Source organism: Phacochoerus africanus, chromosome 6, assembly GCF_016906955.1.
Source record: "Phacochoerus africanus isolate WHEZ1 chromosome 6, ROS_Pafr_v1, whole genome shotgun sequence".
In the NCBI taxonomy this organism is placed as follows: domain Eukaryota; kingdom Metazoa; phylum Chordata; class Mammalia; order Artiodactyla; family Suidae; genus Phacochoerus; species Phacochoerus africanus.
Window position 1 is genome coordinate 9,810,552 of NC_062549.1, and position 15,098 is coordinate 9,825,649.

At 41.2% G+C, this 15,098-nt stretch overlaps 1 protein-coding gene across 3 annotated transcripts in view; it reads left to right on the plus strand.

Annotated features, from left to right (window-relative positions):
* The window catches only part of ADCY8 (adenylate cyclase 8), a 221,026-nt gene that overhangs the window by 139,380 nt on the left and 66,548 nt on the right, over window positions 1–15,098 (plus strand). For all 3 annotated transcript variants that reach the window (XM_047783235.1, XM_047783236.1, XM_047783237.1), the window contains one exon: window positions 9,931–10,031. In XM_047783235.1, the coding sequence (XP_047639191.1) occupies window positions 9,931–10,031 (101 nt within the window). The remainder of the gene's footprint in view (window positions 1–9,930; window positions 10,032–15,098) is intronic.

Below are 15,098 nucleotides of genomic sequence, written 5' to 3' on the forward strand. Positions count from 1 at the left end.
GCAGCAGCTCCAATCTGACCCCTAGCCTGGGAACTTCCATATGCCGCAGGTGCAGCCCTAAAAAAAAAAAAAAAAATTGTGCCTATGCTTTTTAAAAATTGCCAACTTGATAAGATAAAAGCAGCATCTTCCTACCATCTAAAAAAAAATGTTTATTGAGGTTGAATGTCTTTCTGTTTATGTTTTGGTCTTTATATTCTTTTGTGATTGCACATTTATCTTAATTGTGTGACTGGAACATTTGTCTTAATTGTCACCTTTTATTGTAATGCTCACTTCTGTTTTATTGATTTATATGTATTCTTTATATAGTGAAAAACTTAACCCCACAAAACTTACAGGAAGGTGATATTTCAGCCTCTAGCCTTTATCTCTCTCTTAGGACAAGGCTCTGAATGAAGCTTAGGATGGGGAAGGCAATTAATTATAATTACTTATAGATGTTTCCAAGCCAGAGAAACCGTCGCAAACTTTTAGTGCCTGAAGAGGGCTTAACACAATAGAAGCCCTTATCTGGAGCAACTCACTCAGCTTAGTGTTATAAAAACAGCGTGATCACTTCAGAATAAGGCAACTTCCTCACCTTGGATAAAGATTAGGATATGTTTGGGAGTTCCCGTTGTGGCTCAGTGGTAAGGAACCCAGCTAGTATCCACATGGTTTGGTCCCTGGCCCTGCTCAGTGGGTTAAGGATCCAGCGTTTCCGTGAGCTGTGGTGTAGGTTGCAGACGCTGTTCAGATCTGGCATTGCTGTGGCTGTGGTGTAAGCCAGTAGCTACAGCTCCAATCAGATCCCTAGCCTGGGAACCTCCATGTCGCGGGTGCAGCCCTAAAAAGACAAAAAAAAAAATTTTAATTTTAAAAAAATTCAGATACGTTTAATATTTGCTTCAACATTGATTGAAAATCTATGTTTGATATGGGGTGCTTTGTTTTATGTTTAGTGGGCTAAACCATATCAATGACGATTAGATTTCCTTCTTTCAATGCTGATATCGTTCTGTTAAATTCTGAAAATTTTTCTTTGAGAAATCCAGGCCTCCTTTGTCACTGTTAGAAATTTAAGCAATGCAAAATCTCTTTGTCCCGGGCTAGCAGTTTCCAAACTTGAGGACCACCTAGCACTCTTGTTTAAAATGGAGGTACCTGTCCATGACTCTGCACCCAAGGTTCCTGATTTGCAGGGGGACCTACATTTTGAGAAAACCCTCCCAGGACTCTGCTGTCCTGAGTTGTCAGCCACCTTTCTCTGTCCTTGGCTGCACAGTAGGGCTCGGACTAGTAGCTCACTTCATGCCTTCGAAGATCAGGTCACATCAGAAGGTCCCGGGTCCATACTCAAAGCCAGCATGGCCTCAGGCCTTAAAGGAATGCTCGGGAAGTTCAGGAGTTCAGGCTCTAGGATCAAACCGACCCTGGTTCAGATCCCACCTTGGAAACTGATGTGGGTGCCATGGAGGGGTGACTGATTTACAGATCGGTATTGGATTCTGACAAGTGGATACAGCTTTCCCATCACTCAGATGGACACCGCTGCACACACGCAAAAGCTTCATTTATCACACAAGTGTTTGGTCTTGGCTAAAAGACAGAGGAAAGAATATAGGCTTGACTGCTGAGCAGATGGGACTTGAACCCAGTTCCTGCTAGGTACTGGCCAGCCGGTGCAGGACAAGGTGTTTGATTTCAGTGGGATGACAGTGGTCATACTACCTGCCCCTCATTGGATTGTTATGAAAGTTAGATAAAGTAATATTCATAGAATAGATGTTTGAATAAATGCAATCGTTATTTTTTCCTTTCCTTCTGGTGAGGTCTATGCCAATCCAATTCTGGGTGAGGTTAAACCCTTACTTAAAATAAATCTTACGCTTCTGGAACTTTTTTAGAGGAACCACCTCATTAAAAATGGTGGGTGGGAGCAATCTGAATTAATGTGTCTTGTACCCTCTGGCAGGGTACCAGAATAAATACAGAATCGTTTAAGTCGTGGACTAACCAAGTACACACTCTGCAGCGCATAGATAGTGCTTGCTATGAACCAAGTTCTGTGCTGATATTTTCAAAACATTTATTTGACAGTACTTTTTTTCTGTCAATAACCACATTAAAAACAAGGATTTGTCACACAAGGAAACCTTTAGAAGATTTTTTTGCCTGAGGAAAACTGGTTCTTAACTATGTTCAGAATTTCACTGTTTCCCCATCCTTTATAGAGAAAAATCAAGGCTAAGGGAAGACTGAGGAAATATCAGGAAAAATGTATCACAAACCTCGAAATGTTTATTCTTCCCATAAACTCCTATTGGAGTTATAATGAGCGGACTAAAATAATTAAGGAGGAATTTCAGCAAAGCAAAGAAGGCTAGGCAAAGGAATGCATTATCTGATGGATTTAGATGTTGGAATCTAGAATTAGGTAATAAGAAAAACGCTTTTTTTTTTTTTTGGAGAGGTTCAGAGTTCGTTGAACCATTTCATTTCTTGTTTAGAACAGAGGGTGGGAACATTGAACATTGAACTAAACGGTCTTTGGTGTTCTCTCTCATTTTTCTGAATCAGGCCCTTTCAGATCATTTTATAATCCTATTTTTAAAATTATTTTTGAAGGAATTGTTCTATTGTAGGCTCAGGTTATTGAGTTTTACTGCTGTAATAAGGCTCAGGATAGTAAGATTTAAGCTACCGCCCTCAGATAGATTTCAAAGAGACTGAGGGGAAAAAACCATTCCTATTCAAAGATCAGTTAAACCGGACTCCTTTACATTTTTAATATTATCCTGTAAAATTCCTGCTAGGAATGCCTGTCTGGGTAGTCAGATGTTATATCAAGGGCCATTTTACTTGTATCTTTCGATCTTTTTATGGGACCAGTTAGCCAGCTCCAGTCCCACAAAGCCAGCATTTTTTGAGTCAGAAGTACCAATTTCACCTGTAGTGATGTAGTGTGGAATGATAGAATTTATGATTCTTTCAACCTAAAGGTCGTCAGCTCAGTCCTTAAAGTAATGCTACTGTTGCCAGTGTGGACAACGCCATCACCTATAACTAGGGGCTTCCAGGCAAGGAGTAGACGGACAGTGTTCCCTCTCAGTCCCTCACCATGGCTTGGGGTTCTGGTCCCATCAAGAAAAGGAAGAGTCTTATCTCCTGAGGATGGGAGATTTGGAGGAGGGTGAGCTGGGAGGATGGTGGCTTGGAAGCTTTGTAAAGTTCTGTTTGCAATTCTCATATCACAGGCCATCCCCCTACCACGGAAGGCCATGACATATTATCAAAATACATTAGTGATGATACGTTCTCATTAGGGGTCTTGTGTCATTCTGGGTGGTGGGGGGATGGGGACGACTCCCAGTCTCACTCTTTTGAAGCTGTCCATCTTTAATATATATTAGCATGATTGCTCATGAGTTTATTAAAGATGAGGACATCTGCCTTTGTCTAAAGGTCACATTACTTCCAAAAAAGTAGACCAGTGAGACCTTCCTCAGACACAGCTGTCACTCACAGAATTGTTCCCGATAGTAATTTGGTTAGACACCAAGCTAGGGAATAGAATCTATTTCAAAATATAAAACTTTTGAAGATGAGTTTCATGCTTTTTTATTGCAATTAGGTCTTTCACCCAAATGGTCTAATTTAAGGGTGCTCTGCTATTACCATGCTATATATTTTGTGAATTCCAAGGGCAACCTCACTTGTATCTTTTTCTCTCTTTGGGGGATTGCATCCTCAGCGTATGGAGGTTCCCAGGCTAGGGGTCGAATCCGAGTGGCAGCTGCCAGCCTACACCACAGCCACAGCAACGCCAGGTCCAAGCCATGTCTGCGACCTACACGGCACCTCATGGCAATGTGGGATCCTTAACCCACTGAGCTGGGCCAGGGATGGAACCTGCATCCTTATGGATACTAGTCGGGTTTATTACTGCTGAGCCACAATGGGAACTCCTTACTTGTCTTTTTATTAGACCAGTTAGCTAGCTCCAGTCCCTCAGAGCCAGCATCTTCAGAGTCAGAGATACCAATTTCATCTGTAATAATGCAGTGAAGTATGATAAATTATGATTCTTGCAACCTAAAGGTCATCAGCCCCATCCTTAGAGTAATCCTAATGTTCTAAACAGAACAAAGCTTACAGTCCTTCATTTGCTAAGGCAAGATGAGCAGACGGTCCCAGGTGAGATTCTTCTTTAATAAACATATTAATTTATATTAATGAGAGATGTGCTAGAAAATTATCTTCCTTCAAACTAGATTTATCTGAAGATGGACTGGGCTTTCATGTGAGGGAACATTCGGGCAGGAGTTAATGGCTCGTTTCTGAGAGGTTTTAACTGAGCGAAATCGGCATGAATAGGAGTTGGACCAAGGTGACTAAGAAAATCCACTCTACCTATAAAATTTTTCAGTCTACATCCACACTTGGAAAAAAGATAAGTCTCAGTTTAAACAATGCACTAGATTATTGCTTTGTTTAGAAGCAGCCTCTACAACTTAGAGGGAGGTACGAAATTCGTCACTACCTTTTAGCTCATAATCAAAGTGAAGCATCGAGGGGGGGGGGGGGTGATTTCCCTCTGACTCACCCAGGAAGATTTTTCAGACCTGACTCAGGCAAAGAAACATAAATTAGAAGCTCTGTCCTTCCCCTCTGCAAACTAGCTGCCCTGGCCGCACTTCTGCAGATAAAGAATCTAGAACGGGCTTTTCCTTGTGCGATCATACTTGGGTTCCAGGCTCCCTTATGACAGATCTAGAACCTATAGATTCTGACAGCTCTGATTTCATTTATGAAGATGCCTTTCAAGAGAATACAGGGCCAACATCCACAGACACGAACTAAACGGAACACAAGCTCTTCCTGCCCTACTTCCTTGGAAAGGAACCCAAGTCTCAACCTGATCAAATCAAGTAGGACATTTTCATTTTTAAAACAATTTTTTAATCATTCAATGATTCTGTTACATTTCATGAAATCCACTGTATCTTTTACTTTTTTCCCTCGGTTCACCCATCGAGGCCTTCAGAAAAGGATTCTTTACTGTGCATAGATTTGTGCTGAGGACCCATGCATTAATCGCAAAAATGCAGCAGTGCCCATTTATTAAGCCAATTCATGGGGTGTTTCTAAGGTCCATTCTTTGCCCAGATCATGCTTCACTTTCACTCTAGTATAGATTTGCTAGACTCAAAAAAAAATTTTTTTTTTTTTGGTCTTTTGTCTTTTGAGGGCTGCACCCATGGCATATGGAGTTTCTCAGGCTAGGGGTCCAATCAGAGCTGTTGCTGCCAGCCTATGCCAGAGCCACAGCAACGCCAGATCCAAGCCACAGCAATGCCAGATCGAGCCACGTCTGCGACCTACACCACAGCTCACGTCAACGCCAGATCCTTAACTCACTGAGCGAGGCCAGGGATCGAACCTGCAACCTTGTGGTTCCTAGTCAGATTCATTTCTGCTGAGCCAAGACAGGAACTCCCAGACGCAAGTTTTTAACACATTTTCTTTCTTTATATTGTAAACCACATCCTTGAAATATACCAGGACAATCATGCACCCTCTGAAGATGATTTTACCTTGAAAGTAGCAAAGTTGCAGCAGACACTGCAGCCAATGAGACCTTGCACCCTTTGGATTCAGTCCCTGCAGTCTGTAAAGTCCTGGTTGATTTACTCACTTCTTCTAATCTTCAGTTTCATTATCTGCAAAATGGGAATATGATAAATAGGCTCTTCTTTAAAGTGCTATTGTGATCACTAAATGAGATCGTCCACATAAAGCATGTCACATGTCACTTACTTTGCACGAGAAATTACTCATTATTATTCACTTTGGTACTGTAGATTTGACCAGAATCAACCAAAGCCCTACAGACTGAAAATTAATCATACAGTCGTCCCTCTGTATCAGCAGGACATTGGTTCCAGGACCCTCCTTCCCGTGGATACCAAAATCCACAATCTCAAATCCCTTATGTGAAATGACACTGTAATTGCATATAATTTACATACATCCTCTCATTGCTCTAAATTACCTGTAATACCTAATACAGTATACATGCTATGTAAATTGTTGTAAATACTACATAAATAGTTTCCATTGAATGGCAAATTCAAGTTTTGCTTTTAGGAAATTTCTGGAATTTTGTTAATGAATATTTTTGATTTATGATTGGTTGCATCTGCTGCTGTAGAACCCATGGATACAGAAGGGTAACTGTAATAAAAATTCTAATCCCAGTTCTCAAAGGAAACATTTGTACTTGGCTCTACATGGCACAGCTTTTTTAATTGGGTATTAATCTCATTTATAGTTGTCTCAGTAACTGTCTTCAGGTATTTCCTGCCCAAACACAGTGGTCTAGTGGAACAAACACTCCACTAGGAGCCAAGAGATGTGAAAAACAAAAAACAAAACAAAAGGAGTCAAGAGATGTGGCTTATTGTCTGAACTTTGCCACCAACTGACCTTGACAAGCTCTTCTCCATGTCTGATTTTCAAATTCTTCATTTGTAACATATGTAGTCACCAAGTCCTCTTGCAGACCAAGGACTCAGTGAATCATAAAGGCCCAGCGGCCACATCCAAGACCCCTTTCCTAAAGGTCCCTGGAGAAGGAAGACGTCCTCCCCTTGGTGGAAGATCTTTTAGGAAGCAAGGGAAGGAATAAGGGCAGAGTCTCTTCCTAAAAGACTGCATACGAGACTATAATTCCCCTTAAAAGGACCCTTTATAACATGATGGATCAATCAGTCAGCCACACTTTAGGGGACTCTACTAAGTACAAGGCATAGTTTTGTACAGAGAAATAGAAGACAACATTTTAGAAGGCAACACTGTGATTGAAAAGTGGGCTTCAAAAAGGTAACAAGTATGGCAATTAATTGGTTACAGGAAACCCTTACATAAGGTTACTATGTGCTAGAAGCATTACGCTAAGCACTTTGCGTATATTAACTCATTTCATTCTCCCAGCAACCCATATGAGATCATTTTATTATTAAGCTCATTTTCTGGATGAGGAAACTGTGGCATAGAAAACTTAGTAAATCCGTCCAAGGTTGCATAGCTAGCATAGGATCAGGGGTTCAGATCCAGGCAGTGCAGCTCTAGGTTAGTCCATGCTCTCCACTAAGATATAAAAGTAAGTGGGGCCAAATGAGGACAGAACAGAGGCAAGGTAAAGAGTCTTAACTATGGCAGGAAGCCGCGTACATGTAACTTAATACAGCTGTGAACCAGGGTGTTCAGACCTTCACAAGGCAAGAGGAAGTGAAATGAGTCACCACTCCATCTCAACCCTTTCATCCAGAGCCAATTAGGGATTCTCTTTCCATAGTTCTGTCTCCTTTGCATTTCCAGAGTAACAATGCACTCCATCATGAAACCCACTATTTTATATTTGAACGATACCATCTTCACAAATATTATTTTTTTAAAAAGATTCTTCCTTTATGTGATTGTGCTAGGCACTGGAACTCAAGCATGAAAATAATAGAATACATTATTAAATTCTAGCATAATAAAATACAACAAAATGGAATACCATTGCAAAACCTATGTATTAATCCCCCCTTTGACAGATAAGAAAAGCGAGGTTAAAAGGAACTGGTTTTGCTCACAGTGGAACCCTGACAGAGCCAAAGGTCTGGAGGCAAAGTAAGTCTTCCTACTTTGTCACCAACCAGCTTTCCATCTGAAGAAAATGCACAACCTAACACCATGTGCAACCTTAGTCTGGATAAAAAATGATTATCTGACTTTTTTAAGTCCTCAGTTAAAATGCTCAAGAAAGGAGTCTAAGACTCAGACTTGGGACCTATAGGAAAGAATCTTTTCACAGTGAGGGTGAGCCCCAAATGGAAAGGAATACTTTGCAAAGGAATGAGCTCTTAGGCACTGGGAGTGTTCAAGCTGAGGGTGTTTGAAACCCTAGGATGCCTGGCCCCAGCGCAGAGAAAAGATACCCATTCCTACCAGCAAAGCAGAGAGCATCCCCTGATGACAATCAGCAGGCATTTGAGTAGCCATCCGGGATGTTATGGAAAGGGTTCCTGAAGGGAGTGGTCCATTAGGACTCCAAGATGCTGAGATGATGGCAGTGATGACGAGTTAATGAAGAGGATAAGGATGAAGATGAAGAAGAGGATCGAGAGAGATTACTTGCATGAGAAATTAGTATTGTTGTTTTTAAAATCTCATTATCAAACTACATAACCAAGCTGGTTTGAAATCAGTCAGCCAAGGCAAAATAATTAGACCTTGTGCAATTGGTTGTTAGAAGGAATTCAGACATTTATATTTCCTTGAATTTACCACTTTATGGCTAACTCATTTATTGTCAAGCTAGCATGATGATGCCCTATTTTCAGTCAGCGCTCTTGGGAACTAGCAGTAAAGGTGGGTTTTCTGTAGCTTAATCGGGAGCGAGGATGGCATAGTGATAATTGAGGGGCATGTTCCCAGGTCCCTCTACATGGATCACTGTCAGCAAACAGGCAGGGGCCTTAACACCAAGGAGTAGAAAAAGCATTGCCCTATAATAGCAATGAATGTGAAGTCTCTTCCCCATAGAGCTCACCAGCTACAGGTCAATACCATTCTGCAAAATGGTAAATTTTAGCCATGACACTGAGCAGGGAGTTCAGTCTAAAACCAAATCACACTAAGAAGTAGACAAGAGAGTAAAAATCATATAACCATTGAATGGGACTCCCATACCACCACCAAGTTGAATTGATTTTATTATTTCATTTACCTGACCAAAGCCTTCTCTTGGCATGAGGGACACAGAGCCTGAGATGTGATAGCTCTATTTATTGGTTTCCTTTATAAAATCATGGTGAAATTCAAATCAGGGGTCAACGAGGTTCCGAAGCCGGGCTGAGCTTTCTGTTCCCACCTCCCAAAATATTCGGTGCTCTGTGGGACGTTACTAGACCTCTCTTGCATTAAGGCAAAAAGAGGGACTTGGTTTAGGCTGATTTTAAGGGTTTTTTTTTTTTTTTTCAGTTTTAAAAATCCTTTCTTCCTGCTGAAGGAATTGGACCCTTTCCTCAGTTTGGTGACACGTAGATGGTTCAGGAAACTAGGCAGGACTAAAGCGAGTACATACACATTCAATGCTGACCTTGCAGAAGCTTTTAAGGCTGGACAATGAAATTACCGAGTACTCTGGATAATCAAAATAAAGTTACCACCATTCCCCAGGGCCACCTCGAGCAGACACGAGAAAGGAATCAAGCATATTGGTCGATCAGTCTTGGTTTCTCTGGTGTGAAATGAAAGGGCTGCCCTTGCTGGAGAGTTCCTTGGCCATTTTCTATTCTAAGATTCTATGAATTTATTCCTCGGTTGTTTTTTGTGAAAAAGGAGGCAGAAAGACTCTCTGTCCAAACATTTCCCTGTGTCCCCAAACCGAACAAGAAATAGGGCAAGATCCTTAAATCACTTCACGTTTACTCATGAAGAGTCAGTGTGAGTTTTTGATTTGCTGCCTATATGGATGTGTGCTCTTCATTTCCGTTAAAATGATGTTGGTTCAGAGGTAGAAGGTGAACTGGTTTATAAGCTGGTGCTAAATGCCTCTCCCATTGCCTTTTTTCTTTTTTTAATTAGACTATAGTTGATTTCCAGTGCTGTGTCAATTTCTGCTCTACACCGTAGTGACCCAGTCGTTCATATGTATATATTCTTTTTCTCATATTATGGGAATTGTATTTACCCCTGTGCTCTCACTGGAAGGTTGGTGGGAGGGATGGAGATAATGCTTTGTGAAAGTATGGATGCCTCTTAATTTAAATATACACATTTAAATGCCTTGATGTGCCCCCTGCCCCAGTTCTAAGCACTGATAAAACTTAACTTTTCCTAAAGCCCAACCTTACTGCAAAGTAAATCATTCTCTCTTTTTTTTTTTAATTGCAGTATTCTCAAATGAGGGATGAAGTATTCAAATCAAACTTGGTCTGTGCATTTATCGTCCTCCTGTTTATCACGGCAATACAAAGTTTGCTTCCTTCCTCAAGGTAAATATGAAAGGACTAAGTTACCAGGTGAAATGTCTTTGTGACCTGATGGCTCCTCACCTGGAGCGGGCTGCTGACCTTTTCAAGAGATGAGCATTTGCAGGAAGGGGATCCAGCATTCATACAAAAATGTGTGACGATATCAGTGTCTGTTCTGGTTCTCTCACTCTGCAGAATAATCTCATTACTCTGCCAAGGCAAGAGCTTTTCCCAATCTCAAAACAACAGCCAAAATCAAAATAGGCCTCCCTCTGTTTGACACTGCACCCATGGATGCAAAAACTAAGTAGAAGTCCTTCAGCCACCATTAGCTTGTTCCTTTGTTAATACCCCTTTGTTGTTCATAGATGCAGCATCTCTTAGCATCCGGGGTCAGCAAAAGTGGCCCTTTAATAATACTACAAACACCTACATGTGGCCAGTCACTGATCCAAATGCTTTACATACAAGAACACAGCTAATTCTCATGGTGACCCTATGAAGTAGGTGCTGTCGTTAGCCCCATTTTAAAGAGGAGAAAAGTGAGGCTCCATGTAATTAAGTAAGTTGCCCAAGGTCTTACAGTTGAAAAATGTTACAGCCTGGCTTCCAACCTAGGATGTCTGGTCCACAGCCTGGACTCAACACGCTCTTAGATGAAGACGTATAATATAGGTTATAGGTGCCAGAGCCAGCATTCGAATCTAGTTCTGGATTAGTCTGATGGCCAATTTTTTTGGCTGCGCTCATGGCATATGAAAGTTCTTAGACCAGGGATCAAACCTTTGCCTTAGCAGCAACCCAAGCCACTGCAGTGACAACACTGGATCCTTAACCGGCTATGCCACAAGGGAATTCCTGGCTGTGTTTTTGCCCTCTCCTGTCCTATAAGGTAACCCCTACCTCTTTTCTCAGGTGAATTCCCTTCTCCCTAAACGTACCAGGAATCTCCCCCTTTTGTGCGGTTAAAAATAACATCAACAGTTATTAGTTAAATATCTAATGTCGTTAAATGCCTAAAGCAGCTTGCTAGCCCCTGAGGGGGTATTTATTTTGCTGGAGGAAGGCTGCATCCTCTAACACATAATTTCGTGGGAGAGAGGGACATTAGTAGTGGCTTCCAATCACTGAGCATTTACTATATGCCAGGAAAGTGCTGCATCCTTTGCACAGACAATCTCAGTGAAGAATCAAAAATGACCACTAAGTGCGGCAGCATTCAAATCCCCATCTATGTAATGACTGAGCTGGGATTCAAACACAGAGACAGTCTGTGCTTTTAATTACTCAACTGTCTTGTGCCAAAATCAGTGATTCATTCTGACTCAGTAGTTTACGGAAAGTTGGCAGAGGAGGGATGTTTTGAGCCGAGTAGGATGAGGAAAAGGGGAAGAGGGTTCCCAGTTTTGAAAACAGTGCAGGCAGAAGCACGGGGATGTGAACTCCCTCGTGTTTGTAGCACGGTGAGCAAATGGGAGCATCTAGGGCAAAGTTTCTGTGCGAGGATGTGATGGGCACCAAGGCTGAAAAGGGAGCTGGCAGCAGAAGTTCCATGTCCACCTGCTGTGTTAAAAGAGTTTAGAATTGATTTAGGGAGCAGGAAGGAGGCCCTGAAAGTTTGTTTTTGTTTTTTTTTTCTGTCTTTTGTCTTTTGTCTTTTTTGTTGTTGTTGTTGTTGCTATTTCTTGGGCCGCTCCTGCGGCATATGGAGGTTCCCAGGCTAGGGGTCCAATCGGAGCTGTAGCCACCGGCCTACGCCAGAGCCACAGCAATGCGGGATCCGAGCCGCGTCTGCAACCTACACCACAGCTCACGGCAATGCCGGATCCTTAACCCACTGAGCAAGGGCAGGGACCGAACCCGCAACCTCATGGTTCCTAGTCGGATTCGTTAACCACTGCGCCACGACGGGAGCTCCCCTGAAAGTTTTTAAGGGAGGTTGTGGCATGCATCTGTGAAGAAAAGGTGTTCACATTAACTAGCAGTCAGGGAAGGGCAATGCTTGACTTCTCCAGATTAGCAGGGATAGTAGCAGCAGGAAAAAGGGGATTCCCGGAAGATAGTGGCCGAAGTAGTATATTTCTGAATTTCTCTGAATTCCTATATACCTGAGCAACTAAAGAGCAAAAGCAAAAGCCCCAAGGACCATATTTACAATAAAAATAGGTGATGTGGTAGCCTCGTAAATTTCAAAAGGGGATGATGGGTCGTAACCATCTCCCAGGAGCTCCAAGACTGGTCTGATATCAGCATCTATGTGGAAGGAATTGGAAAGAAACAAGTAGACATCGGTCATATCTGGAAACAAAAGAGCTGCTTTCACCAGCAGTTGTTCACTGGATGTGCCATGGCCAAAATTACAGAAGCGATTGAAAGTGGGAGGGGGTTTGCCCAATCCAACATCAAGTGAGCAAAAATGTCAGCAGTAGGTCTGAAGAGTCGGAACCATTGAGATACTATGTTCATTTGTTTTGGGCCACATCCGTGGCATGTCAAAGTTCCCTGGCCAGAGATCAAACTCACACCACAGCAATGACAGTGCCAGATCTTCAGCCCACTGAGCCGCCAAGGAACCCCCCATCAAGACACGATGAACTATGACTGCTAAATGAATTATGGAATGGGACAGCCATTAAAATGATGGGTATGACTATAAAAAGCAAGAAGAATGTTCATGAAATATTAAAGAACTAGAACACGAAGCTCTCCAGATATTGTTTACAACTATGTAAATGCTATGTATGCAGATAAAGGCCAGAAAGGACTGTAAAGAAAGAAAAAGTATTCTGTACCAAGAATAACCAAGAAAAGTTCATGGTTAAAGCAAAAGCATTTCTTCAGTCATGCTTTAAAAGTTAAATAAATAAAACTTTAACATAATTATTAATTTTTTTTTAAAAGACACTATGGCAGTTCCCACTGTGGCACAATGGGATCAGTTGTGTCTCTGGAGCGCTGGGAAGCAGGTTTTATCCTCAACTGGGCACAGTGGGCCAAGGACCTGGAGTTGCCACATGAGATGCAGTGTAGATCGCAGCTGTGGCTAAGGACCCAGCGTTGCCCTAGCTGTGGGCAACTAGGGCAACTGTTGGCTAGGTTGCAGCTGTGGCTTGGACCTGATCCCTGGCCCAGGAACTCCTTATGTCGTGGGGCAGCCCAAAAACAATAAATAAACAAACGAATAAATAAGGCACTATGAACTCTCAGAACTGACCAGCCAAATCTCTTTCCCAGAATAGGGTCCTGTAAAAAATGACGTGAATGGGATCAAAATTATTCACAATAAGAGCTTGAGGACCAAAGAAAAGGGAGGGTCCAAGGAAAAGTAGAAAGGAAACCTAGCCCACGTGTTTTGCATACTATGTGAAAGCAACTAAAGAAAGCTCTTTGGAGTTAAATATATACATATATAAACTATCCTCAACCACATCTCTACGAATGTGCAATAAAGTTAATTTTATGCAAAAATTAGCAACAAAATGTGTTGGTGGCAATCCCACACTAAGCTATTATAAGAAAAAAAGAGAGTTAAAAGTAGATTAATATCCTTATAGACAATGAAAGCACTCCAGAAAGACATGCCTGTAGCATATATCAAAACTTTAACCTACTATTTCAAAAAGAACTGAAATGATTAATGTGATTCAAGACATCAAATAACTTAAACCAGAATTAGAAAACTTAGAAACTGGGGAAAGAGCTCGAAAAGGAAATGCAAATAAAAGAAAGATACATTTCAGAAATAAAGGCTTAATAAGAGGGAACAGAGAGCACATAAACACAGCAAATAATGCCACAAGAGAAATAAAAAGTAGAAAAGAAGAATAGTTTTAAAATCAAAAAGGAAATGTAAAGGATTGACAAAACCCCATCCCCCACACCTTCTCACCCCATCAGGAATCCAGTATACTATTTGTGGGCTATGGCTGAAAGAATTGCAAGACACGGACTCTTTCCAATGAGTATTTAGGGGAGCTCAATTCAAGAGGAGAGACAAAAAACAAGGAAAGGAGAGGAATCTAGAGCCACTGGTACATACTGGTAGTGCAAACACTTAGCATGGCCCAACACTAGCCAGATCAATATACATCCTCACAGTAAAGGGCTAGTCACCTCAGTGTCTGTTGCCCGATATGATATGACTAGTTTTCAGCAGAAAATTGCAAGGCATACCAAAAGGAAAGAAGAGACAAAGCCATCATCAGAACCAGACTCAGTAATGACACAGATGTCTAAATGATCCAAAAGGTAACTTGAAATAACTATTATTAATCTATCAAGTGTTCCAATGGGGAAAGTAGACACCATGGCAGGAAATATGAGCAATATAAATAGATGGAAACTGTAAGAAAGAATCAAGAAGAAATGCTAGAACTCAAAAACATTGTTACAGAAATAATGACTGCCCTTGATGGAATCATCAGCAGATTCAACAAGGCCAAGGAAAGAATTGGTGAGCTTGAAAATAGGTCAATAGGAATTCCCCAAATTGAAATGCAAAGAGAAAAAGTGAAGTTAAAAGATAAAGATCGATGCATCCAAAAACTCTGGGACAATTTGAAAAGATGTAACATATGCATAATTGGGATACCAATAGGACTTGAAAGGAGAACTGAGCAGAAGGAATCTTTGAAGTGATAATGGCTGAAGACTTTTCTAAAAATATTCTAGAACCAGGATAAATACAATAAATAAATAAACAACACACTTAAGTATGTCATATTCAAATTTCAGAAAACTAAAGACAGAGAGAAAATCTTATTAGAAGACAGAGCACAGGTGGTAGGGGAGGAAGTTCATGGATGCTACTTACCTGTAGAGGAACAGGAAGAACTACACCTACTTCTGGTCAGAAACCATGCAAGCAGGAAGAGAATGGAGTTAAATATTTAAAGATTTGAAAGGAAAAAAACCGCCAACCTAGAATTCTATAACCTTCAAAACTGAAAGGCAAATGAAGACTTTATCAGACCAAAAAAAAAAAAACTGCATTTCCAGATGAACTTTTCTGCAATAAATTTTTTTTAAAAAAAGTTTTTCAAACTGAAGGGAAATGATGCAGGTCAGACACTTGATCTACAGAGAGAA